Source organism: Oncorhynchus tshawytscha, linkage group LG17, assembly GCF_018296145.1.
Source record: "Oncorhynchus tshawytscha isolate Ot180627B linkage group LG17, Otsh_v2.0, whole genome shotgun sequence".
NCBI lineage: Eukaryota > Metazoa > Chordata > Actinopteri > Salmoniformes > Salmonidae > Oncorhynchus > Oncorhynchus tshawytscha.
The window spans coordinates 17,748,949-17,776,884 of record NC_056445.1 but is presented as its reverse complement, the minus strand read 5'-3'; the positions used below and the strand labels follow the sequence as shown (position 1 = coordinate 17,776,884).

General features: G+C 41.9%; 1 protein-coding gene across 10 annotated transcripts in view; it reads right to left on the bottom strand.

Moving 5' to 3' along the window:
• sbf1 (SET binding factor 1) overlaps positions 1–27,302 on the bottom strand; it is an 81,164-nt gene extending 53,862 nt beyond the window's left edge. For all 10 annotated transcript variants that reach the window (XM_042300311.1, XM_042300315.1, XM_042300312.1 and 7 more), the window contains exon 1: positions 27,054–27,302. In XM_042300311.1, coding sequence (XP_042156245.1) covers positions 27,054–27,108 — 55 coding nt within the window. In that variant the 5' untranslated portion in view covers positions 27,109–27,302. The remainder of the gene's footprint in view (positions 1–27,053) is intronic.
• Positions 27,303–27,936: the final 634 nt, after the last annotated feature.

The window sequence follows — 27,936 nt, the reverse complement described above, 5'->3', positions numbered from 1 at the left end:
GCGTTGCATATAATCGATGCAATGCTGGGGGATGATTTAACAAAAGCGCATTTGCGAAAAAAGCACAATCGTTGGACGACTGTACCTAACCATAAACACCAATGCCTTTCTTAAAATCAATACACAGAAGTATATATTTTTAAACCTGAATATTTAGCTAAAAGAAATCCAGGTTAGCAGGCAATATTAACCAGGTGAAATTGTGTCACTTCTCGTGCGTTCATTGCATGCAGATTCAGGGTATATGCAACAGTTTGGGCAGCATGGCTCATTGCTAACTAATTTGCCAGAATTGTACATAATTATGACATAACATTGAAGGTTGTACAATGTAACAAGAGTATTTAGACTTAGGGATGCCACCCGTTAGATAAAATACCGAACAGTTCCGTATTTCACTGAAATAAACGTTTTGTTTTCGAAATGATAGTTTCCGGATTCGACCATATTAATGACCAAAGGCTAGTATTTCTGTGTGTTATGTTATAATTAAGTCTATGATTTGATAGAGCAGTCTGACTGAGCGATGGTAGGCAGCAGCAGGCTTGTAAGCATTCATTCAAACAGCACTTTTGTGTGTTTGGCCAGCAGCTCTTCGCAAGCACAGCGCTGTTTATGACTTCAAGCCTATCAGCCTAATGGCTGGTGTAACCAATGTGAAATGGCTAGCTAGTTAGCGGGGTGCGCACTAATAGCGTTTCAAACGTCACTCGCTCTGAAACTTGGAGTAGTTACTCCCCTTGCTCTGCAAGGGCCGCAGCTTTTGTGGAGCGATGGGGAAAGCTGCTTTGAGGGTGGCTGTTGTCGTTGTGTTCCTGGTTTGAGCCCAGGTAGGGGCAAGGAGAGGGACGGAAGCTATACTGTTACACTGGCAATACTAAAGTGCCTATAAGAACATCCAATAGTCAAAGGTATATGAAATACAAATGGTAGAGAGAGAAATAGTCCTATAAATCCTTTATTAACTACAACCTAAAACCTTTTTTGGTCCTCCAATAATCGGTATCGGCGTTGAAAAATCATTTTTTTTTAAATATATATATTATTATTTTTTTTTTTAAATCGGTCGACCTTTATTAGATAGCAATAAAAACGGTACCAAAGAGGCACAGAATAAGTTTGAGGAAAGAGGAAAAACAAAAATAAATGGAGGAACTTATTCAAGAAAGATCCAGTGTAATAGATTACAAAAATAAAGCGAACTGGATGGGGAATATGGGGAAAAATGCACCAAATTATTTTTCAATCTTCAATATAGAAATGCTACCCCAAAAAAAATGTATTAAAAATTGTTACAAATGGAGTCACGCAAAAAAGAGGAAGGAAAGTACTTAAAGAATATGTTTTTAAGAATATGTTTTCATTTCAGGCTCCTCCATCTCCACTAACTGAAACTAAATTGTATGGATTTTTCCCCTAATAATAATGTAAAATTAACATCTGTACAGAAAGACTCATGTGAAGGCCAAATTACAGATGAGGAACTGCTTGATGCAATTGGGGCATTTAAGGATGGGAAAACTCCAGGGCTGGATGGCATACCAGTGGAATTATACAAAACCTTTTTTGATATACTCAAAAGGACCATTATTGGCATGTTTTAACCACTCCTATATAAATGGTAGATTATCAGACACACAACAAGGTCTGATATCATTATTACTGAAACAGGACCCAAGTGGTATATATAAAGATCCAGCCCATTTAAAAAAATTGGAGACCTTACACTTCAGTGTTGTGATGCAAAAATCCTAGCAAAATGCTTGGCGCATAGAATTTAAAAAGTATTGTCAGATATTATTCATCCTAATCTAAGTTTTTTACATGGAATGATACATTGGAGATAATAAGACAAGTACTGGAAACAATAGAATACTATGAAATATCGGGGAGATCAGGCCTGGTTTTCATAGTTGATTTTGAAAAGGCTTTTGATAAAGTACAACTGGAGTTTATATATAAATTTGGGGAATCTCTTATAAAATGGGTTAAAGTTATGGTTAGTAACCCTAGGTGTACAGTGCCTTGCGAAAGTATTCGGCCCCCTTGAATTTTGCGACCTTTTGCCACATTTCAGGCTTCAAACATAAAGATATAAAACTGTATTTTTTTGTGAAGAATCAACAACAAGTGGGACAAAATCATGAAGTGGAACGACATTTATTGGATATTTCAAACTTTTTTAACAAATCAAAAACTGAAAAATTGGGCGTGCAAAATTATTCAGCCCCCTTAAGTTAATACTTTGTAGCGCCACCTTTTGCTGCGATTACAGCTGTAAGTCACTTGGGGTATGTCTATCAGTTTTGCACATCGAGAAACTGAAATTTTTTCCCATTCCTCCTTGCAAAACAGCTCGAGCTCAGTGAGGTTGGATGGAGAGCATTTGTGAACAGCAGTTTTCAGTTCTTTCCACAGATTCTCGATTGGATTCAGGTCTGGACTTTGACTTGGCCATTCTAACACCTGGATTTGTTTATTTTTGAACCATTCCATTGTAGATTTTGCTTTATGTTTTGGATCATTGTCTTGTTGGAAGACAAATCTCCGTGCCAGTCTCAGGTCTTTTGCAGACTCCATCAGGTTTTCTTCCAGAATGGTCCTGTATTTGGCTCCACCAATCTTCCCATCAATTTTAACCATCTTCCCTGTCCCTGCTGAAGAAAAGCAGGCCCAACCCATGATGCTGCCACCACCATGTTTGACAGTGGGGATGATCTGTTCAGGGTGATGAGCTGTGTTGCTTTTACGCCAAACATAACGTTTTGCATTGTTGCCAAAAAGTTCAATTTTGGTTTCATCTGACCAGAGCACCTTCTTCCACATGTTTGGTGTGTCTCCCAGGTGACTTGTGGCAAACTTTAAACAACACTTTTTATGGATATCTTTAAGAAATGGCTTTCTTCTTGCCACTCTTCCATAAAGGCCAGATTTGTGCAATATACGACTGATTGTTGTCCTATGGACAGAGTCTCCCACCTCAGCTGTAGATCTCTGCAGTTCATCCAGAGTGATCATGGGCCTCTTGGCTGCATCTCTGATCAGTCTTCTCCTTGTATGAGCTGAAAGTTGAGGGACGGCCAGGTCTTGGTAGATTTGCAGTGGTCTGATACTCCTTCCATTTCAATATTATCGCTTGCACAGTGCTCCTTGAGATGTTTAAAGCTTGGGAAATCTTTTTGTATCCAAATCCGGCTTTAAACTTCTTCACAACAGTATCTCGGACCTGACTGGTGTGTTCCTTGTTCTTCATGATGCGCTCTGCGCTTTTAACGGACCTCTGAGACTATCACAGTGCAGGTGCATTTATACGGAGACTTGATTACACACAGGTGGATTGTATTTATCATCATTAGTCATTTAGGTCAACATTGGATCATTCAGAGATCCTCACTGAACTTCTGGAGAGAGTTTGCTGCACTGAAAGTAAAGGGGCTGAATAATTTTGCACGCCCAATTTTTCAGTTTTTGATTTGTTAAAAAAGTTTGAAATATACAATAAATGTCGTTCCACTTCATGATTGTGTCCCACTTGTTGTTGATTCTTCACAAAAAAAGACAGTTTTATATCTTTATGTTTGAAGCCTGAAATGTGGCAAAAGGTCGCAAAGTTCAAGGGGGCCGAATACTTTCGCAAGGCACTGTAAAATAGTAAATAATGGCTACATCTCAGAAAGTTTTAAACTCTCTAGAGGAGTAAAACAAGGTTGTCCACTATCGGCATATCAATTTATTATTGCCATCTAAATGTTAGCCTTTAAGATTAGATCAAACAAGGGATTAGAAATCCGTGGCTTAAAAACTAAGGTGTCATTGTACGCTGATGATTCCGGTTCTCTTTTAAAACCACAATTCTCTCCACGGCCTCAGAGGATCTAGATACTTTTGCTATTCTCTCTGGATTAAAACCAAAAAAAACGCACATTTTACATTACCATGTAGTTTACCAATTAAATGGTCTGACGGAGATGTGGACATACTGGGTATACAAATCCCAAAAGAAATGAACTCACTTCAATACATTTTTATAGAAAGTTAACAAAAATAGATTAGATCTTGCTACCATGGAAAGGACAATACCTGTCTATTTGTGGGAAAATCACCATGATTAACTCTTTAGTCATATCACAGTTTACCTATTTACTTATGGTTTTGCCTACACCTAGTGACCTGCTTTTTAAATTATATGAACATAAAATATTCAATTTTATTTGGAACGGCAAGCCAGATAAAATTAAAAGGGCCTATTTATATAACGAATATGAATTCGGAGGGCAGAAATGATTAAATATTAAAGCATTAGACCTCTCACTAAAGGCATCAGTCATACAAAAGTTATACTTAAATCCAAACTGGTTCTCTAGTAAATTGTTACGAATGTCTCATCCTATGTTCAAGAAGGGCCTTTCCCCTTTATTCAGATTACACCGGCCCACTTTCAGTTGTTTGAAAAGGAAATAATCTCCAAAATATCTTTATTTTTAAACAAGCCTTAGAAAGTTGGTTGCAATTTCTGTTTAATCCACCTGAAAAGACAACAAATATTGTGGTAAAATTCAAACATACTAATTGATCAAAAATAAAAATAGAGTAAATGTTTAAGAAAGGTATAATTTTTGTGAATGATATCATAAATAGGACTGGTGGAGTTGTCACACATGCAGCTAACACAGACATTTGGAAATGTCTGCTCTACCCAAAATTACAACCAATTAATTGAAGCATTACCGCAAAAATGGAAGAGGCAAGTAGAAGGGGAAAAAAGTAAGAACTTGTATGTCGGCCCTGTATTAAAGAGCATAAATGGTTAAAGAAAAGTGTGATAAATAAAAACATATACCAATTTCATTTAAGGACCAAAAAACTGACAGCTGTGCCATATAAATTGCAAAATAGTTGGGAAGAGATTTTCGATGTACCCATTCCATGGCACATGGTTTACGAATTGATACGCAAAACACCACCGGATGCAAAACGTCACATTTTTCAATTTAAATTACTATACAAAATTCTTGCAACTAATAGAATGTTATGTATATGGGGGATACAATCTTCCCAGCTCTGCAGATTCTGCTGTAAGGAGGCAGTCATTAGATAATATATTTTGGCATTGTCCATATGTAGCTCGTTTTTGGTCACAGGTCCAGGAATGGCTGAAGAATTGCAACATTTGCCTAGAACTACCGCTGCAGATCGCAATACTGGGTGATTTGAAAAGCCATAGTCAATCAATCAATAATATAATAATTATTTAAGTAAAAATGTGTATTTTTAATGTACAATCTGTAGAATCTATGAGAATAGAAAGCTTCAATTCGTTTGTGGAGCATCATAGAACAGTTGAAAAATATATGGCAAATAGAAATCCAAAATGGATGATGTTGAGAGATCGATGGGAGAGGTTGAATGGAGCTGAAGGGTTGGACTAATAGCAAGATAAAACATGTAAATCATACGGGGTCTGTAAAAATGTATATAGGTTCAGAACTTTTGTGAAATAGCACAGTTACAAACAGAAATCAAACTGGATGGACATCAGAAATAGAGGAAGGACTAAAAACAACTACTGTAAAATAGACTGTCTGTAAAATGTGTATAAATTGAAGGTAAAAGCCGAAGTGTTTATTAGTTTACTCCAATTGGGGGATCGGTGGTAGGGTTTGCGGGGAATAATAAAGGTATATTATTTTTTAAAGTATGTATGTGTGTGTGTATATATATATTTTTTTACCTTTATTTAACCAGGCAAGTCAGTTAAGAACACATTCTTATTTTTCAATGACGGCCTGGGAACAGTGGGTTAACTGCCTGTTCAGGGGCAGAACGACAGATTTGTACCTTGTCAGCTCGGGGGTTTGAACTCGCAACCTTCTGGCTACCGCCCCATATATATATGTATCAGCTTAATATTGCGGAAAGAATATTGGTTCCATCAATGTAATTGTCTGCATCATTTCCAATCCCCCATATATTTTTTGGTAGATAAATATATCCATACACACATGCATATATATATATGGATATATTTATCTACCAAAAAATATATGGGGGATTGGAAATGATGCATACAATTACATTGATGGAACCAATATTCTTTCCGCAATATTAAGCTGATACACCCCTTAAATAAAAAATACATTTAAAAAGTGTCTCAATGTGTTTGTGTCCATATGACCGATTCTGTTTGACAAAACCTCAAATGCAAACAGCCAGTGGAGGATCACAAATGCAAATAGCCTTGTTGTCAGAGGATCTTTCATCTTTGTTGTTGTGAGTGGCATGGGGAGGGGCTTGGTGTGTGGGGAAGGGGCTTGGTGTGTAAATGGGAAGGCGCACAGTCACAGCAGAAGGAGATGAGACCAGACCAAAAACACAACGTGAACAAATGGACATTAGCATTTATAAAAATGAGGGAAAAAAATACTTGCATTTATATATTGCCCAGCGCAACATGAGTTAATCGTAACGTAGTACGTAGGCAGAATTTTGATGGTGCTGCTTTTTGACTGCAACACCAGTGTTACACTAATGCAGACATCCTGATGTTATACTAGGGAAATTGTGTTTACATAGCTAGGGCTTCCTGGCCCAAAGTCAGAGCACGTCCACTGAGGCCATGGCCCAGTGAGTCCCAGGAGCAGGGCTGTTTTTGGCCCAGTGAGTCCCAGGAGCAGGGCTGTTTTTGGCCCAGTGAGTCCCAGGAGCAGGGCTGTTTTTGGCCCAGTGAGTCCCAGGAGCAGGGCTGTTTTTGGCCCAGTGAGTCCCAGGAGCAGGGCTGTTTTTGGTAAAACACCACAGTAATCTGGAGGTGGAAACAAGTCTGAGGATTTTTTGTAAAACACCAGGGTAAATCTTCAGTGGAACTAGAGTCACTGGGCCCAGTAGTAACATTTATCCTCCATACAAACCACCTTAACTGTTATAAATAAATTCAATGATAACACCACCACAAACTTACAGTAACCTAAAATGACCTTTAATAATGTTTCACAAAAGACGACAGTTACCATAACAGATCCAGTCAGGTATACACCCTGGCAGAGTGATTCCTCTGCCACTAGGTTGAGCTATGTTATCAGCCTTGGGCAGTGATTGGTGTGGATATAGTAAAATGTTAAATCAAAATTGTATTTGTCACATGCTTCGTAAACAACAGGTGTAGACTAACAGTGAAATGATTACTTAGGGGCCCTTCCCAACAATGTAGAGAAACAAGAGAAATAGTAGAAAAATAGTAACCAAAGGAATAAAGCCACAATCTGCAATATTAAAGCTGATCTACACCCCATTAAAAAAAAATTAAAAAACATTTAAACACTGAAAAAAATACACAATGAGTAACGTTAACTTGGCTATATAGTGGAGATAGGAGTGCTGGTTTATGGCACTGAGTACAAAGCCAGGCTGCAGGACATCCTGCATCTGGTAAAGGTGATATCACCAAGCAGAGCTGAGGGAAGGAGTCTGCCTTAATTAAGGCACGGACACAACGCTAGTGTTTGCCGGCTGAGAGTACTTAGCACCTCTGAACAAAGTTGAGGCTGTAATTTGCAAAACGGACAAAAACGGCAGCAGTCAGAAGCCCAGATGGGTGGTCCCTAAAACACAGTGTAGTCAGCAAGCGAACAAATAGCAGACAAACAGCACACCATCATTCTGTGAAATGTGTTTTTTTAAGCGCTTTTCGGGCTAATAGCAGAATGTCACTTAGTAGCTAGCTGGCTACAGCAGGCCCCTGTGTTTAGGGCTAGCTAGCTAGCCAACCTGACATGCTGTATGGCTAAGATAAATATCATCAGCTAGCTAACTTCATTTTAGCTTGTTATCTTGATGTATTTATCATAGTAAATTAAAAACACATGCTCCAAATGCATGTGTAGATAACAGGCATGGAGGAGGGTGAACAGATTTGCCTCTCCAGCTGTCAGAAAGGGAGAGAGTAGTCTACTAGCTAGTTAGATAGGGCTGGTCATTTTAGGGGAGGACAGTCATTTCCCCTAGAGGGGGAGTTACAACATGCTGCTGAGGGGAGAATGGAGCAAATGTAATGGCAAACACCTGCAAACTATGCGTTTGATGTAATTGATAACATTCCACCTATTCCGGTCCAGGCATTACCACGAGACCGTCCTCTCCAATTAAGGTGCCACCAACCTCCTGTGATAGCAATTTAATAGTCAGGGCTGTCAGCCATAGGCCCACAGTATGATGGCATTAGTGGCATTATGGGCATGTGCAATGCGCCCTTGTCATTGTACATCTGAAGCAGAGAATAGCTAAACTCACACATTGTTTGCATATTGTTAAGCTGACTATATGTTCACAATTTAAAATGACTGGGGCTCCCTAAAAATTCTCCTGCCGACACAGTGTCTGGTGGAAAATGCACTGTTAGTCAGTAGCACACATTCCTACACTCACACCGTCAGTGACCAGAGTCATCCTACCCATCCCTTCCAGTCTCTCTCTCCTCCTCCTTTCCATCATACCCTCCATCTTCTTCTTTCCCTCCCCCACTCTCCCTCAGCCTATCAGAGACTCCTAACAAACAGAGGAGAGCTCAGATCCATGTGATGAATTGTCAGCGGCTGTGTGCTCAGTCAGTCATCTGGTGATCTGGAAGGGATACTCAAGCAGACTTTCCTTGACTCCCTGAGTACTGATGGGGGAATACTGAAGTCTCATTCCGGTTCCAACATTCCCAGGATCCATTCCAAGATTCTTGATTTCCAAGATATTTAGGTTGCCGAGTCAGCGAAATAGAACAGGCTCTTAGGATTTCCTTTAATACATGGCATGGAGGACAACACACACAAGGGCGTTTAGGGATGCTTATAGTGTTTCAGAGGTATTGCTAATGGATCTCCTCTCTGCTGCTGGTTCTGTCTCTGTTGGATATCACCGCTTTTAAACACTTTACAACAGTCAAGTAACTGGCTCCTTCACTTCTACTACAAAAAAAACAAAAAAAACAGGCCTTTTCACTTTAGAACAACAAAAACAAACCACTGCTCAAATAAACATGGTTGTCATAACAATAGTCTCTGTGTACTGGACAACAGAGCCTAGAAGCCTGCAATGTAATGAAGATTACCATGACAATATAAACGACCATTCAAAAGTTTGGGGTCACTTAAAAATGTCCTTGTTGTTGAAAGAAAAGCACACTTTTTGTCCATTAAAATAAATAATAAAATAACATCAAATTGAACAGAAATACAGTGTGGACATTGTTAATGTTGTAAATGACTATTGTAGCTGGAAACGGCTGATTTTTTAATGGAATATCTAAATAGGCGTACAGAGACCCATTATCAGCAACCATCACTCCTGTGTTCCAGTGGCACATTGTGTTAGCTAATCCAAGTTTATCATTTAAAAAAAGGCTAATTGATCATTAGAAACCCCTTTGGCAATTATGTTAGCACAGCTGAATACTGTTGTTCTGATTAAAGAAGCAATAAAACTGTCCTTCTTCAGACTAATTGTGTATCTGGAGCATCAGCATTTGTGGGTTTGATTACAGGCTCAAAATGGCCAGAAACAAAGAATGTTTCCTCTGAAACTCGTCATTCTATTCTTTTTCTGAGAAATGAAGGCTATTCCATGAAAATTGCCAAGAAACTGAAGATCTCGTACAACGCTGTGTACTACTCCTTTCACAGAACAGCGAAAACTGGCTCCAACCAGAATAGAAAGAGGAGTGTAGACATTAACAAAAATGGCGGCAGTCAGATGCCCAGATGGGTGGTCCCTAAAACACAGTGTAGTCAGCAAGCGAACAAATGGCAGACAAACAGCACACCATAATTCGGTGCAACGTACATAACCAGGAAACAGAATAGGCAGGCAACTGTCTGAAAGTTTATAACATTCAAAGGGACCTGGTCCCTAGAAAGGTCTGTGCTACAGAGGTGTACCAGGCTTGGCCAGCACAGGGTGGCACCGGGTACTAGAGCAACTCATGACCCACCAGTCAGCTCTGGCTGGCACACCCCATGGCCATGGGGAATGCACCCAGCAACCGTATGACCAGCTGGCATTAGGACGGGCAAGACCGAGTGGGCACTGGGTTGGCATCCAGTCACTATACAGGTCAAACAGACTCAATGACATGGTCAGATAAATGATTAAACATTACCGTTTGCCTTAGTGACAATCAGCAGTTGAAACAAAATGTTCTGGTAAAAAGTTGCGGCATGGGGCTGAAGGAATGTAACCGCTCTCAAATTCATAGACAGAGAAACGGATGCAAGGACTGACCATCTGTGATATCAAAATTATAGTTACAACCATGTTGATGCTATATAGTGTTTTACTTTGTTTACAAACATTGGCGTAAAACAAGCTTATATTTGGGGTTCTGATCGGGTACAACAGTTTAACTTAGCTTATGAGGCTTTTATAAGTTAAATTCTTCAAGAATCAATGGGACATAATATATCATTCATTTATTAATCAAAAAATGGATGCAGCAACTACAGATTACCCGCTTTACAGTGGCTGTTGCTATTGGTTTTGGCATTCACCTATGATTTTGCAACTGTTATTCTCAAAACCTACATTTTTGGTGAGCGGTGGCACAAGCTGGAGCCCTTGCATAATCCTTAGTTAATTCTCCCTGTAGGTGAAAGTTGAGCCATTTAGAGTTGTTTGATGGGAAAAGAACAGGCCCTAGGCCTCAGGCCCTGGAGGTACTATCAACATTTACAGTAGAGGGTGTTACCTGCAAACAAAAACTAAAATATTATGATATGAAATATGAATCATAGCTCCAGTTCTGGAGAGGCAGTTAGCAGCGGCATGTCAAAATTAAAGTTAGGCCTATACCTGGTAAACTTTTAACACACAGGTATTTGCATGAGTGAGGTTCGCAGGCCATTGATCAGTAGGTCCCCCCCTGCGAGAGGCCCAGTGACACACTAAGTGTGACACGGTGGAGGTGAAGTGAAACTATGAGCAGGTGATGCTTATTTTGGTCAATTGTCACAAGGTGAGAAAGTTAGCGGATGTTAGGTGTTGACCGGGTGGTTCTGCTCTTCCAGAGAAGAGGATATGTCTCACACAGTATTGTAGTGCTTCCCCTAGCATCACAAGGTAGAAGTAGCCACTAGACAGTATTCTAGTGCTTCCTCTAGCATCACAAGGTAGAAGTAGCCACTAGACAGTATTCTAGTGCTTCCTCTAGCATCAGGTAGAAGTAGCCACTAGACAACTGACGTGTTGGTAGCAGCCCTGACCATAGTTCTAAGTTCTTTAGACCTCACCCTTATAGAGACCATAGTAACCAGAGTTCTCAATCATGGTCCTAACTCCAGGGGACCCACAGGGACTGTGCAGGATTTTGTTCCAGCATTGCACTGACACACCTGATTCCACTAATCATAAAAGCCCAGTTGATTCATTGAATCAGGTCAGTTACAGGCGGGAACTCTCAAAACTGGGCTCTTGGGCCTAAATTAGATACGGTGAGAGACCCTGATTGTCTTGGCTCAGGTACAACTATGTGAGCTTATCAACTGTGAAACCTCAGCAGAGTGAGTCTGGGCCAACCTGGACAGTTAGGTAGACTATAGTTGTCTCCTGGGTGACGAAGTAACAGAGTCTGATGTAAGAGAAGGGTTTCCTTGCAGAGCATTCAGACTGGAGCGTGACTGGAATGTGAACTGAGCTGGGCAGCGTGAGGGAATGTCAGACACACTACTATCAGCAGGACCTGCTGTTGGGTAAAAACTACTGGAGGTGGAGAAAGCGAGGAAGGGAGTGGGGTAGATACAGTGGGGAGAACAAGTATTTGATAACCTGCAAAATCAGCAGTGTTTCCTACTTACAAAGCATGTAGAGGTCTGTAATTTTTTATCATAGGTACACTTCAACTGAGAGACGGAATCTAAAATGAAAAACAAGAAAATCACATTGTATGATTTAAGTAATTAATTAGCATTTTATTGCATGACATAAGTATTTGATCACCTACCAACCAGTAAGAATTCTGGCTCTCACAGACCTGTTCGGTTTTCTTTAAGATGCCCTCCTGTTCTCCACTCATTACCTGTATTAACCTCACCTGTTTGAACTCGTTACCTATATAAAAAGACACCTGTCCACACACTCAATCAAACAGACTCCAACCTCTCCACAATGGCCACGACCAGGGAGCTGTGTAAGGACATCAGGGATAAAATTGTAGACCTGCACAAGGCTGGGATGGGCTAGAGGACAATAGGCAAGCAGCTTGGTGAGAAGGCAACAACTGTTGGCGCAATTATTAGAAAATGGAAGAAGTTCAAGATGACGGTCAATCACCCTCGGTCTAGGGCTCCATGCAAGATCTCACCTCGTGGCGCATCAATGATCATGAGGAAGGTGAGGGATCAGCCCAGAACTACACGGCAGGACCTGGTCAATGACCTGAAGAGAGCTGGGACCACAGTCTCTAAGAAAACCATTAGTAACGCACTACGCTGTCATGGATTAAAATCCTGCAGCGCACACAAGGTCCCCCTGCTCAAGCCAGCGCATATCCAGGCCCATCTGAAGTTTGCCAATGACCATCTGGATGATCCAGAGGAGGAATGGGAGAAGGTCATGTGGTCTGATGAGACAAAAATATATATTTTTGGTCTAAACGCCACTCGCCGTGTTTGGAGGAAGAAGAAGGATGAGTACAACCCCAAGAACACCATCCCAACCGTGAAGCATGGAGGTGGAAACATCATTCTTTGGGGATGCTTTTCTGCAAAGGGGACAGGACGAATGCACCGTATTGAGGGGAGGATGGATGGGGCCATGTATCACGAGATCTTAGCCAACAACCTTCTTCCCCCAGTAAGAGCATTGAAGATGGGTCGTGGCTGGATCTTCCAGCATGACAACGACCCGAAACACACAGCCAGGGCAACTAATGAGTGGCTCCGTAAGAAGCATCTCAAGGTCCTGGAGTGGCCTAGCCAGTCTCCAGACCTGAACCCAATAGAAAATCTTTGGAGGGAGCCGAAAGTCCGTATTGCCCAGCGACAGCCCCAAAACCTGAAGGATCTGGAGAAAGTCTGTATGGAGGAGTGGGCCAAAATCCCTGCTGCAGTGTGTGCAAACCTGGTCAAGAACTACAGGAAACATATGATCTCTGTAATTGCTTACAAAGGTTTCTGTACCAAATATTAAGTTCTGCTTTTCTGATATATCAAATACTTATGTCATGCAATAAAATGAAAATTAATTACTTAAAAATCATACAATGTGATTTTCTGGATTTTTGTTTTAGATTCCGTCTCTCACAGTTGAAGTGTACCTATGATAAATTACCGAACTCTACATGCTTTGCCGATTTTGCAGGTTTTCCTACTTACAGTGTATCAAATACTTGTTCTCCCCACTGTAGGTGGAGAAAGGTAAGAAACCGGTGACGCAGGGTCAGAGTTTAAGTGGGGAGGGGTCCTATGCTGACAACTTGCTGAGATGGGGGGACTTAGATCAGGGTTTCCCCAAACTCGGTCCTGCTTCCTGCCCGCCCCCCCAAGTGCAGGTTTTGGTTTTAGCCCTAGCACCACACAGCTGCTTCAAATAATCAAAGCTTTATGATGAGTTGGGGGAGGGGGGCTAGGACTGAGTTTGGGAAACCCTGCCTTAAAATGACCATAGAGCCAGTGACTGAAACAGAGTGATCTTTTTATGTTTTATTTAACTAGGCAAGTCAGTTAAGAACAATCTCTTATTTACAATGACGGCCTACACTGGCCAAACTAGAGGTCGACCGATTAACCGGAATGGCCGATTAATTAGGGCAGATTTCAGGTTTTCATAACAATCGGATATTGGTATTTTTGGGCGCCGATTTTGCCAAATTTTTATTTTTTTACACCTTTATTTAATATTTGTTTAACTAGGCAAGTCAGTTAAGAACACATTCTTATTTTCAATGACGGCCTAGGAACGAGGCAGAAAGACAGATGTTTACCGTGTCAGCTCGGGGGATCCAATCTTGCAACCTTAGTTAACTAGTCCAATGCTCTAACACCTGATTACATTGCACTCCACGAGTAGCCTGCCTGTTACGCGAATGCAGTAAGCCAAGGTAAGTTGCTAGCTAGCATTAAACTTATCTTATAAAAAACAATCATCAATGCCTTTCTTAAAATCAATACACAATTATATATTTTTAAACCTGCATATTTAGCTAAAAGAAATCCAGGTTAGCAGGCAATATTAACCAGGTGAAATTGTGTCACTTCTCTTGCGTTCATTGCACGCAGAGTCAGGGTATATGCAACAGTTTGGGCCACCTGGCTCTTTGCGAACTAATTTGCCCGAATTTTACGTAATTATGACATAACATTGAAGGTTGTGCAATGTAACAGGAATATTTAGACTCATGGATGCCACACGTTAGATAAAATACGTAACGGAATAAAGGTTTTGTTTTCGAGGTGATAGGTCAAATCTGGAAACTAAGGCTCGTATTTCTGTGTGTTTATTATAGTTAAGTCTATGATTTGATATTTGATAGAGCAGTCTGACTAAGGGGTGGTAGGCAGCAGCAGGCTCGTAATAGTCAAAGGTATATGGTTTAGAGAGAAATAGTCGAGGCGTTAAAATTCCTGTAATAACTTGCGGCTGAACTTGAAAGGGGTTCCTTCGTTATTTTACCGTTCATGTCTTCCATAGAGAATGTCTTGATCTACTTCAAATAAAGTCTGTGTTTCGTGCATGCTTAAACCGCCTCAGCGTTTTGATACTCGTGTAAATCTCACTAGGATAAGGTAACGTTTGTCAAAATATTTTCAGAAATCCACTCTACAAAAAAAAATGATCTTCGCTTATATTTAGCCAATATTGATCAGAGTTACCTTGTCCTATGGATATCTACACAGTTATAAAAAAAAAAAAGGCAAGTGGTGTAAGCCTACACGAAACACAGACCTTATTTTATGTTAATCTAAAAAATATCCTATGGAATAAATGAAGAAACCGCTTTTCAGATTTTGCTAGAAGGTGTCATGGGAATTATGACTCGCACTTTGGTAGTCAATTCTTACCATGTCCATTATTAAAATAGGATTTCCTGCATATATTCATCACAGGTAAACTCTATTTTTATTCAAACAGTTGAGAGTATTTGTCTCCTAAGCAGACTCTTCAGTATCATTGTCACTTAAGAGCTGTTTGTGTGTTTTACAGATGGCAGAGAAAAGCAGTGTAGGACAATGACATGGAATTGGCACCAGGGAAAGCAAGGTGTCTTATTTGTGATAAAGATGTAAGCATGGGGTCAGCAACGGCTAAATCCAAAAATACCACCAACCTGTGGAATCACCTTAAGAACACCCATGCAAAAGCCCATATGTATTATATTAAGTTAAAATAGGTGTTCATTGTTCATTCAGTATTGTTGCAATTGTCATTATTTTAAAAATGTGTATATATACATTTTAAAATCGGCCAATTAATCAGTATCGGCCTTTTTGTCCCCCAATAATCAGTGTCGGCGTTGAAAAATCATAATCGTCGACCTCTAGGCCAAACCCAGCCAATTGTGGGCCGCCCTATGGTACTCCCAATCACGGCCGGTTGTGATACAGCCTGGAGTCAAACCTGAGATGCAGTGCCTTAGACTGCTGCGCCACTCGGGAGCCCATCTTGGAGGATAGGCAGTTGGAATAGTGACTGGCTGTAGACTGAAAATTATCATATGGTCTTGGATGGACAGTCAAGGGTATTACTGCACCATAGGAGCTAGGAACATAACCATTTTGCTACACCCACAATAACATCTACAAAATGTGTGTGACCAATTAGATTTGAAGGCAGACTGATAACAGCCCTGTGTGTGTGTTGTGTTCTTGGCATCAGAACAGACCACAACCACAGCTTCTCGCTTTCGTCTCCAAACCACCATGACATGACAGCTGGTTACCATGGTTACTGCAACTCACAGGATAAATTAGCAGACGGTGTGTGTGTCTGCATGGTGACGAGCGGAGCTGCTCTGGGACCTGCCATCACATTACATCATATCCTTAGCACATAGATCCTTAGCACATAGATCATTATCTTGATCTAATCTTCATAGTTCCAACATGATCAAGTATGTTTCTACCTGATAAAAAAAAAAGACGTCAGGACACCAACAAGGTTCGCGTGCCATGGTTACTGCACTGTGCAGCTCTGCATTTTTCAGGCTTCTGAGGCCAAACCACACATGACCGGAAAAGTGGATCCATTACAGCCCCGATGCACAACGCACTCTTTCTCCCTCGCACACAGTATACAGGCCATAAACCTACTCAACACACATAACACAAAATTATATCATTTTCAAGCCCATCACCACACCCACTCTGACACAGTCCTCTCTTTAACGTGTGAGCCAGCCAGCCAGCGGTGTAATATGAATGAGGGTGCGGGTGAGTCACTCTCTCTAATTAAAAGCAGCAGTGCAGGCCCAAACCTAGCCCTCTTCTTGGTTCAGACATTGGGTGAGATGCACAATGTGACTGGTCACTGGAGAGTATGGCAATAAATAAATCAATAGGATCCAAATATCATTTTTTTTTTGTCATTAACTGAATTTAGAAATAGAAGACACCAGGGGAAAAACTTCACTATGCAAAGAAAGATAAACCCAATCCATTTAAAGTGATCTCCAGTAGCAACCAACACTGGCTTGCAGACAGACCAGAAGGGGGAAACCGCCATCGCCATGGTGATTGTCGCCATGGTGACCGTGGGGGTCATTTTCTTTGTGCAAAAAAAAAAAAAAACCTCACATCCTTCCTGCTAAACTTACACCCCCCCCCCTTCAAAAACAAAAATGCAGGCTTTCAAGGAGAGGAAATACTAAATTCAGAGAGAGGTTGTGTCCCAAATGGCACCCTATGTAGGCTACCCGAAATGCACGTCCTGGTCAAAAAGCAGTGCACTACATAGAGAATATGGTACCATTCAGACAAGAGAGATGTTAAAGCGAAGACTTGATCACATTTCCCTTTTTGTTTTGCAGCAAAACAGTCAAGGTCACTATTTGCTTCCAAATATGGTCGACTGATAAACATAACTCACTTCCTTTGCGCTCGTCTCAGAGGTCTTCTCCTCCTACTCTACTACTTTCTAGCCATGACCACACACACACACACACAGGTGAACTTTCCAGTGAATCTTAGCACTGTGAAATTAGTTTGATATTACAAAAAGTCTGACAGCTAAGTGCCTGTTCTGTATCAGACTTCTCCATTTGAGCCCCTGTCTTTTCTACATTACCGGTATGCATATACAGCAGCCTACAGTATCTACCTGCCCTGTCTCAAAGCCCTTAGAGCCCTGGTCTAGAAAGAGTGTTTTGGCTTTAACTTATCTTGGACGGGGTCAGGTTAAGGGGTCAAGGAGAACTAATCTTACAACAGTTCATAAGCGTCACATTCCTTGTGGAGCATGACACACACACATTGCACTACTCACACTCTTGGCCAGGTAGCACACAGTCTGTTACGTTGGCAACTCTAGTTTAGTAGTTTGTCACCTATCACATTCACATCACAGCTGTATGCAGACAGACTAGGGGGAAAGGACCCAAATATCTCCAACTTTAATCAGTGGCACTCTTCAGCATGTTAGCGCAATGCTATGCTAATAGAATAGCCTACAGTTTTGAGGCCTGTAGTGGTCAATGACTTCTAGAGCAGGGATCATCAACTAGGATAGGGTGGTATACCGTACATAGACACCCTATACCGAGGTATTTTGAAAAAGTGACGAGAGGGTTGTTCAATCTCTCTTTGAAGTTTAATACATTTGAATATTTGTTGGTGCGGTCTTGTTTAACAGAGAGACTATGAGGAGAGCTGTTACACAGGGCATTGACCATGGAGATGGACCACAACAGACAGAAGGCCTATGGCTTACTGACCATGCAGTACTCTCCCAATGATCTCCTCTGAGTGGGACAGGGGTGGGTAGCTCAGGAAATTAAAACAATAGATTTACAGCAATCAAACTTATCAAAAACCCTGTCCCTTCACTTCACTTAGAGCAAGTAAACTGAGGGATAGTAGATTCACTCACTAGGGCTGGGAATTGCCAGGGACCTCACGATACAATATTATCACTAAATAGGTGCCAATACGATATGGATTGCAATTCTCACAATTCTATTGTATTAAGATCTACGATGTGATGTCGTTTGTGGTGACCAAGGGCACGATATGGCATCCATAACAATATTGCGATATGTAACTATCAATTTTTTCCTCCATCACTACCGCTTCCCCTATGCCCGTCTTCCCCTTAACCAGCTCCCCAGGTACTAGTGTCTACCTCCCATGGCCATCCCAGTAGCTATCCCATCTAAAAGTATCGTCCTAACCCCACACCATCCACCACACCCAGAACTTAGGAGTCTATCTCCAAGGTGTCAAAACGTCACGCTGTTACATTTGCTCTTCAGCTGGCCGACACAGGAAAGAGGCAGTGGATGATATAGCCATAGAGTTTCTAAACCCAGAGGCGCAACAACGCGAGACCTCCGGGAACGCTTGCGAAACAGACCAAGCAGACCGGCCGGGATTTGGGAAGTCAATGAGAGAAGTGAAAGACTATTTGTTAGTAGTCAATTGTCTCGAAATCTAAAAAGGCACAATCTAGATGAAAAGATTTGGCATGGGTCCCAAGATCCTCTAAAGGTTCTACAGCTGCACCATCGAGAACATCCTGACTGGTTGCGTCACCGCCTGGTATGGCAACTGCTCTGCATCTGACCATAAGGCACTACAGAGGGTAGTGCAAACGGCCCAGTACATCACTGGGGCCAAGCTTCCTGCCATCCAGGACATATATAATAGGCGGTGTCAGAGGAAAATCCATAAAATTGTCAGAGACTCCAGTCACGCAAGTCATAGACTTTTCTCTGCTACCGCACGACAAGTACCGGAGCGCCAAGTCTACACCCAAGCCACTAGACTGCTGAACAATTAGTAAAATTGACACCGGACAATTTACATTGACACACCCTCCCTTCTGTACACCGCTGCTACTTGCTGTTTGTTATCTATGCGTATTCACTTCACCCCCACCTACATGTACAAATTACCTCAACTAACTCTTCTTGAACTGCACTGTGGGTTAAGGGCTTGTAAGTAAGCATTTCACGGTAGTCTACACTTGTTGTATTCGGCACATGTAACAAATAAAGTTTGATTCGATTAGATTCAAGCCAATGTCACTTCAGTCTCATTTAAACACCAGATTCACTTAAAAAGGCACATTTCAAAAAATAGGTGGTCCAGGTAAGTTATGACATAGCACAAGTGGTGGGGGTGGGCCTTTCCTCTTTTGTTCCTATACTGTTCCACAATCAAGGCAGGAGGCTGATGACATCACAACTTCCATCAGAACAACTCCTTGAATGCCCTACTCCATGAACTTTTGCTCAAAACATTATTTTACCCTTTGCTGTGTACATTACTATATTCATAATTGGGGTATCGCTTTTCAACAGTAAAATTGTTGGGTTTTTTGGTTGTTGTTTTTTTTAAATCGCTGTAGGATGCCTATCAATATCACACAGAATGTGATGCAAGTCCAACAGGAGACCACTTGAGGTCTGTGAAAAATCTGAGAAAAGTAGATTTTTAGGTGTAATTACACTTTAATTCAAGTGTGCACCTAGCAAGAGGCTGTTCAGCTACGTTTTTGTAACACACATTGGACGGTAGAGTTTGCAAACCAAATACCCACTGGATTGATGAAAATAATCATGATATTTTGACAGTTAAGCCATAGCCTACTTTTTAGTTAACATTTAATTGAGAAGGTTTTTTGGGAAAGCCTTTCCATCTGCCAGAAGACAACGGCTACAGAAAGTGGTACACACCCATACACAGACATTCTCGTTGCCCCTTCAAAAAGTTGCAGGAAATACAAATCACTGATGAATTCTGTTCATGTCTTATGATAAAGTTGGGCATAAACTTGGGCAAAATAATTGTTCAATACATATGGTTAAATTCCGATTTAACGCCGGAATTCTATAACAGGCAGTATCAGAGGAAGGCCCTAAAAATTGTCAGACTCCAGCCACCCAAGTCACACTGTCTAGGACCAAAAGGCTCCTGAACTGCTTCTACCCCCAAGCCATAAGACTGCTGAACAGTTCATCAAATGGCTGCCTAGACTATTTGCATTGACCCCCTTTTTTCTGCACCGACCCTCCTGCACTGGCTCTAAGCACACTCACTGGACTGGACACACACTGCTACTCAGTTTATTATGTGGCCTGATTGCCTAGTCCCTTTTACCCATACCTACATGTACATATTACATCAGCTACCTGGTACCCTTGCACCTTGTATATAGCCTCATTATTGTGATTTCATTGTGTTACAATTTCCTTTTTTTTTATTTAGCTAATTGTTCTTTTTAACTCTGCATTGTTGGGAAAGGGCTCTTAAGTAAACATTAGCTGATACCTATTGTATTCGGCGCATGTGACAAATAAAATTAGATTCTGACTCCGCATAGCTGGCTATGTGAAACGTGATCGATAATTAATGTGCCAGAAAACAATAATTTGGCTAATTGGGTTTCGACTCATCGTTACCACTTACATTACACGGGGATGTGCAAATTCACGAGCATCATGCGCTCTCCCTCCCCTGTGTGAATAAATGTGACTACAACCAAACAAACAATGCACACGAATTGTACCGGGAGGCGAGAGAGAAAACTGCATTTCCCTGTCATAGCCCGCTTTGTGACTGACAGGCACCTATCCTATCAAGAGATCACTAGATGATGATTATCTTTCATTCTAGCAGATGGCTTGATGGACTAGCCAATTGAAACTTAAATGAAAAGTAGCCTACTAATACAAAGGCAACAGGTCGACCCCCACGAATGATGCAGCGGCCCCCTTTGGGGCAATCATTGTAATTTGGTAAATAACGAATCTCTAAGGCAAGATGCCTTAGAGACAAAGGTCTCTCGAGAGACCTTTGTCCATAGATGCCACATATCAAGTTTGGGGCAGATCAGTCATTAGGTGCCAGAAGAGTAGCAATGTGTTTTTCAAGAAATTCCTGGGGACACTGACAATGAAGTGGAAAAAGTAGGTGGCTGAAAATGCGTCTGTAACCGGCTGATTAGCCGCCGGCCGGCGCTAATAGAAAGCGCTGCCTAGTAGACAGACAGGTACAGAGACACAGAGAAAAGAGCCACACTTTGAGGAACACAGACATTTGCATATTAACAAACAATCTTATCTGGAGTGACCTACAAGGACAGGTGCATACCAAAAACAACCAGGTGGGTGGGGTGAACAACACACAGTAATAATCTGGAACACAGAAATCAAACAGCTTTCCCTGGGAGAGGGGAGGGAGTGGGGTTGACAACTGTAAAAAAATATATATAATAATATATATATATATATATTTTTTTTAACTTCCATTCACCAGAGATAAATAACCATCCAATCAGGATCAACTTTTTCCGGCCCAGGACCAATCAGTATTGCTTCCTGTCCCTTTCAACCAATCAGATGTGTGCGGGATTAGGCGAAACACAGTGGGACACCAGATTATAATTCCTTTCTTTGATGGCGATGATGAAGGGGAGGTGGTCTTGATCATAGATAATCTAGTCCCACCGCTGATATACCCTGGGGGGGATTGGAACAATTACTCCTCTAATCCCAGGCTGACTGGGAACAGGATTGCCCCAGTCCTGCCCTGAGGGGGTAACAGCAGGAGGAAAAGGGTGAGGGGGATAAATTCTCAAAATTCCATGGAAGACCATCAAAGCAAAGCAGGGCTGGGAATTGCCAGGGACCTCACGATAGAATATTATCACGATATTTAGGTGCCAATACAATATGTATTGCGATTCTCATGATTGGCTCCCTAATTAAAATGAAGATTGAGTACAAGCCATGAAGGAAAAATACTTGAGTATTGGAGCCTACTACCACAAAAATGATATTTGCAAAACAATAAGATGCATTGTCAAATAATATCCCGATATGTAACTGTATCAATTTTTATCCCCATCACTAGCTTCTAGAAGTGGGTCACTGAGGGCAGGCTGCAGGGCCCTGGGGCACTCGTCTGCCTCCTGAATAAGGAGCATTCATTACAGCAGACAGACGGCAATGAAACAGCCACACGCACACACAGCCCTGGGCTGGGGCGGGGACATAAACAAAAGTCCCTCACTATAAGAGCAGTAGGCTTACATCCAGGTCAGAGCAGGGACCAGAGTCACATCATGTCTGCAGGGAGAGAAGTATCCGGTGCAAGCCCTGAGAGAGACCAGACCAGCCAGTATTCAGTGTAGCTCCACACGGAGACAAGCAGTGTCTGTTTACAGCCTAACAGACAGGGAGACAGTAACGTTACCATGGCATGACGAGTCCCATGGTAGAAACATTCCGACACACACCACACTCACAGCTCTGTCCCCCTTCCAGCAGCACCCCCGTCCCCTATGAAAGACAGATTGTGAGGTCTATTTCTGGAGGTCCTGAGTGGCTGCAGCCTGGCCTGCTCTAGAAACAGGGAGGAAGTGGTAGCCCACAGATCGAGAAGAGAGGAGTGCTGGCAAGCTCTCGCTCTCGCCTTCTCCCTCGCTCGTGTCCTTTTCCGCTGCATTGGTTGTGGTGTTTCAGTCTCACTCCGGCGCTCTCCAAATGTAAAGCTGATTGAAATTGTCCAGCAAAATGTAGGCATATCTATTAGAGGTCGACCGATTATGATTTTTCACCGCTGATACCGATACCGATTATTGGAGGACCAAAAGGGCCGATACCGATTAAAATCGGCTGATTTTTATTTATTTATTTGTAATAATGACAATTACAACAATACTGAATGAACACTTATTTTAACTTAATATAATACATCAATAAAATCAATTTAGCCTCAAGTAAATAATGAAACATGTTCAATTTGGTTTAAATAATGCAAAAACAAAGTGTTGGAGAAGAAAGTAAAAGTGCAATATGTGCTATGTAAGAAGGCTAATGTTTCAGTTCCTTGCTCAGAACATGAGAACATATGAAAGCTGGTGGTTCCTTTTAACATGAGTCTTCAATATACCCAGGTAAGAATTTTTAGGTTGTAGTTATTATAGGACTATTTCCCTCTATACCATTTGTATTTCATTAACCTTTGACTATTGGATGTTCTTATAGGCACTTTAGTATTGCCAGTGTAACAGTATAGCTTCCGTCCCTCTCCTCGCTCATCCCTGGGCTCGAACCAGCAACACAACGACAACAGCCACCATCGAAGCAGCGTTACCCATGCAGAGCAAAGGGAACAACTACTAGAAGGCTCAGAGTGAGTGACGTTTGAAACGCTATTAGCGCGCGCTAACTAGCTAGCCATTTCACTTCGGTTACACCAACCTCATCTCGGGAGTTGATAGGCTTGAAGTCATAAACAGCACAATGCTTGATGCACAACGAAGAGCTGCTGGCAAAATGCACAAAAGTGCTGTTTGAATTCATGTTTACGCGCCTGCTTCTGCCTACCACCGCTCAGTCAGATACTTAGATACGTGTATGCTCAGTCAGATTATATGCAACGCAGGACACGCTAGATAATATCTAGTAATATCATCAACCATGTGTAGTTAACTAGTGATTATGATTGATTGTTTTTTATAAGATAAGTTTAATGCTAGCTAGCAACTTACCTTGGCTTACTGCATTCGCATAACAGGCAGTCTCCTTGTGGAGTGCAACGAGAGAGAGACAGGTAGTTATTGCGTTGGACTAGTTAACTGTAAGGTTGCAAGATTGGATCCCCCGAGCTGACAATGTGAAAATCTGTTGTTCTGCCCCTGAACGAGGCAGTTAACCCACCATTCCTAGGCCGTCATTGAAAATAAGAATGTGTTCTTAACTTGCCTAGTTAAATAAAAGGTATACATTTTTTTATTAAAATACAATTTTTTTTTATTAAAATGGCAAATCGGCGCCCAAAAATACCGATTTCCGATTATGAAAACTTGAAATCGGCCGTAATTAAATCGGCCATTCCAATTAAATCGGTCGACCTCTAATATCTATGCACCTGACCTAAAGAACCAGTGGGTGAATCTCCTGGCTGTCAATGACAAGAATGCTGCTCACCTATCGCTGATAGGTATTTTGTATTATAATGAATTGGACACAACATTACAGTAGGTGGCATTCTTCATGCTTCTCTATATAGATCTGTTTACCTCTAGCTCTTGTAAAGGGAGCAGAGGCACAGTGCTGAGCTCTGGTCCAGGCTCTCTCACAGTGCCAGAGCTGTCACTCCTGGGTGAAAAACAACTGCTGTGCATTCTGTCTAGTCCCACACTTCTGCATACACAAACAGTAACACTCCTCCAGCTGCCTGGGAGGGAGGTAGAAAAGAAGGGGTCAGAACGGAGAGCAGTGTGTGTTGCGGCTGATCATGAAATGAAGAGGCCCTTGGCTTCTACAAAATTAACGACAACTCCCCACCCACATGAGAACACACACACACCCCCACCCCCCTTCTCCCAGTTTTCATAGAACACAAACACACAGAGGGACAATCTGTATTCTCGCTCTAAACACGTCTCCCAAGGGTCCGCTCTCCTATTTCCTGTTTGGGCCGGGAGCACCGCGAACGGAGCATTTGATTCGCCACAGTGTTCTCAGCACAAAAGGGGACAGCAGTCAAAACAGAGCTACACAAGAAACCCCAGTCAGGCTGACCACACCCTGGCCACAGACCGGCCATCTTGGCTCCCCATGTGAAGTCTATCTGATCGATGAGAGTTTGGGTTGAGCACAATTATCAGGCAACCTGACACCTTAGTGACTAATGGAGGGTGTGAATGGGAGCTGCAGGCAGTGGTCATCAAGGCAGGGACGTGCCCTACAACCACAACATTGACTGCAAACAGTACAGTAGCAAAACCTGCCCCACAGGGTGCAGAGAGGTTTTGTTCCTCTGGATATCCTCTTCAAATAATTAAACTGATGAATGATTTACATTGTACACTGTCGACTCTAATTCTAAGCGTGGTCACATACAATTAAAGGATGGGTGTTTGCAGGTAAAAGCTTTTCTCCATCACTGAATGTTATGTTGATGATGTAATCACCCAGGAAGAATCTTCTCTAGAAATACGGTGATGTTTCAACAACTCAAGTCTGTGGAAGAAACTTACAAACACAGATGAGCTCACACCCCCAAACTGTCAGTCAGCAGTTGTGAAACATTCCAGGCCTGTGTGTGTGTGTGTGTGTGTGTGTGTGTGTGTGTGTGTGTGTGTGTGTGCACGCCAGTCAAAACACAGATGAAGCAACACCTCCACACCTGTGCATTCAGGACATCACAAGACAGGCAGGCTGCAGCTCTGTCAAAATGTCAGGGAGCACCAAGCTCTCTCTGGCATGTGAGAATGATGTCAGAAGACAATGTCATTACCCCTGGGAGCATGCATCAGCCTAACAGAATAAAGAGTATAAAATTGTAGTATCAATCTGGTTACAGAAGAGTGGGTAGCCACTTTAGGTAATGAGTATGGAGTCAGTGTTCAGGAACAGGGGGTAAGACTAAAATAAGCTTGTGTTGTTGAAAAGTAAAATGCATACTTTAAAGAATAAAATGTCAGATGCATATGTTGCAGCAAGTGATTTACTATGCATGTATTTATTATGCATTTGGCTGCTGTAAAAGGGTTTCAACTACAGACAAATCATCATCCCTGAGTCTTGTTTTTTTTTAATTGGGTACGGAGGCCTCGTTTCTCCTTGATCGCCTCAGCGCTTGGGGTTTTTAATGTCTGCTTCCCAGATGCTTTACAGACCTAGTCTGCATTCAGCAGCAAGAACAGCAGGGTAGATACAGGAAGGAGAGACATTCTGCAGTGTGCAACGTCCACATTATAACATCCTGCCGCTGAACCTTGCAGGGATTGTCCCCCTTCAAAACAGACATGCATTAAAATGTATGCAAAGAAAATCAAAATGTTCATTGTCCAACCTCAACTTTCCAACCAAGAAATAAGTACACAAGCCAGTTCTTGCTTGATTTTAGACGCTGAGAACTTGTCATGCTACGATGTTTCTGCATGCTCCATCTAAATAAGTCATAAACAGAATCCATTCTATAAATAAAAGACGTTACAAGTTTCCAACTAGCTTAATATATTCATCGAATAAGGCGGCTTCAATATTTCATGGTGAACAGGCCATTATACCGCACAGATCTAGGACACCGCACAAACCTGGGGGAGCGTCAGATAACGGTCCCAAACGCTCACAGCGTCCGAAACACAACAGGAAGAAAACTGAGCATCTACTGGGCTCGGTTCGGGCCGCTCTGGTTCAAGTGGCTTGGGGAGGGGCAAAGCCATCTAGGTTAGTCCACAAACAAAAACAGACAAAGAAAACAACAATACTTCCATTTCTAAAACATACGTTAGTTGTTCACAAGAATAGTACGCTTTTATCAAGCAAATATTTGCTTTGCTGCTCAGAATGACCAGTTAGTCCTTATAATTTCGACCTCATCATGTAAAATCTCGACACGAATGTGTGACGTTTGCTTTACTAGGTAATTCCTGTTAGCTTGGCGAGAGGTGACAGAAAATGGTTTCGCTTTAGTTAAATAACAAGTTGGTATAATAAACCTACATTAGCTAGAAATCTACTCTAACCAATGCCGCCAAACAAGTCGTTAGCTAGCAAGCTAACAAGTATCCTCTACCAAGCTAATTAGCTTGCAAGTTCACTTAAGTTATTAGTTAGCTAGATATGGCTATGAAAATTATGCATGACATAAAATAAAATTAACTCTTTCCTCGTGGTTTGAAATGACACCAGACAGCGGGCTAATCTCGAGAGGCCTTTGACATCCGCGATTTGTAGTTCAGTGCCCTGCCGGATAAGACACCCCACAACTGTGGGACGCCGTTTTGTCCCGGCCCGTCCCCGCCTCCCTTTCCTCCGCCTCCCCATGTTTACCAGGGCTGAACCGCGGCTAATACGCCAGTATTAGCTAGCTAGCACTTAAGAAAATAGCTAGCCCAAAACTCACCTCTCTTATCGAGGTCGTAACCGACCACCACGAAGTAGTCGGCGAGCCTGGCCATCTCGGAGTTCACGGAGACAGGCCTTTATTGCGGTATCCTTTCCCTTTACCGTCGATATTCCATTCACATTCTGTTGGCGAAAGACACATCACGGGCGACAGTAGCATCCTTCCTGCTGTATCCTGCCGCCATACCGTCAGTATGTCTTGCGCTGACAGCGGAGTGTGATGATTCTGCGCACTGGGTTACAGGGAGCGGCGCATGGCAAGAATGTCCCACAACGTCCCATTAATGTAGTTGGGTGTTGATCCCTTGTAAAAAACTAAACCACTGTTGCCTAGAAATGCAGCACATTGTTCGCTAGATGCTGACAATTATCTTACTGAAAACATGCACTATATGCGGTAGAATGATTATGAACAATTAGTGTATTTAGCATGCATCAATGACATCTTGGCTACAGGGCATGGTACACTTGGGAAACCTTATGTAGTCTTTCATTGCACATCAACATATCAAATAAACACGTTGAAACAAGTCTTTGACAGCTCAAATGGACTTTTTACAGTGAAAATGACAAAACTGTATCATAACCTTTCTGTGCACTCAACATATTGGTTATCTAAAATAGAGACCATATCTTCCTCATATCTGTCACAAGTGTTCCCAGCCCGCATGTCATTGCTGAAATACTCTGGAATCAGAGCGTCTGCCAGAACTGATCAGAGGACAGCCCACAGGAATGCCTGCTTTCGCAGTGTGTGTGGTCAAAACAGATGTTAGCCCATATAGTTGAAATGTAACGTAGACCTATACAGAAAATAATCGGAATTAAATAGGATTTATACATTTTCAGTTTTACACAGTATGCTTGTATGAGAGAGATAG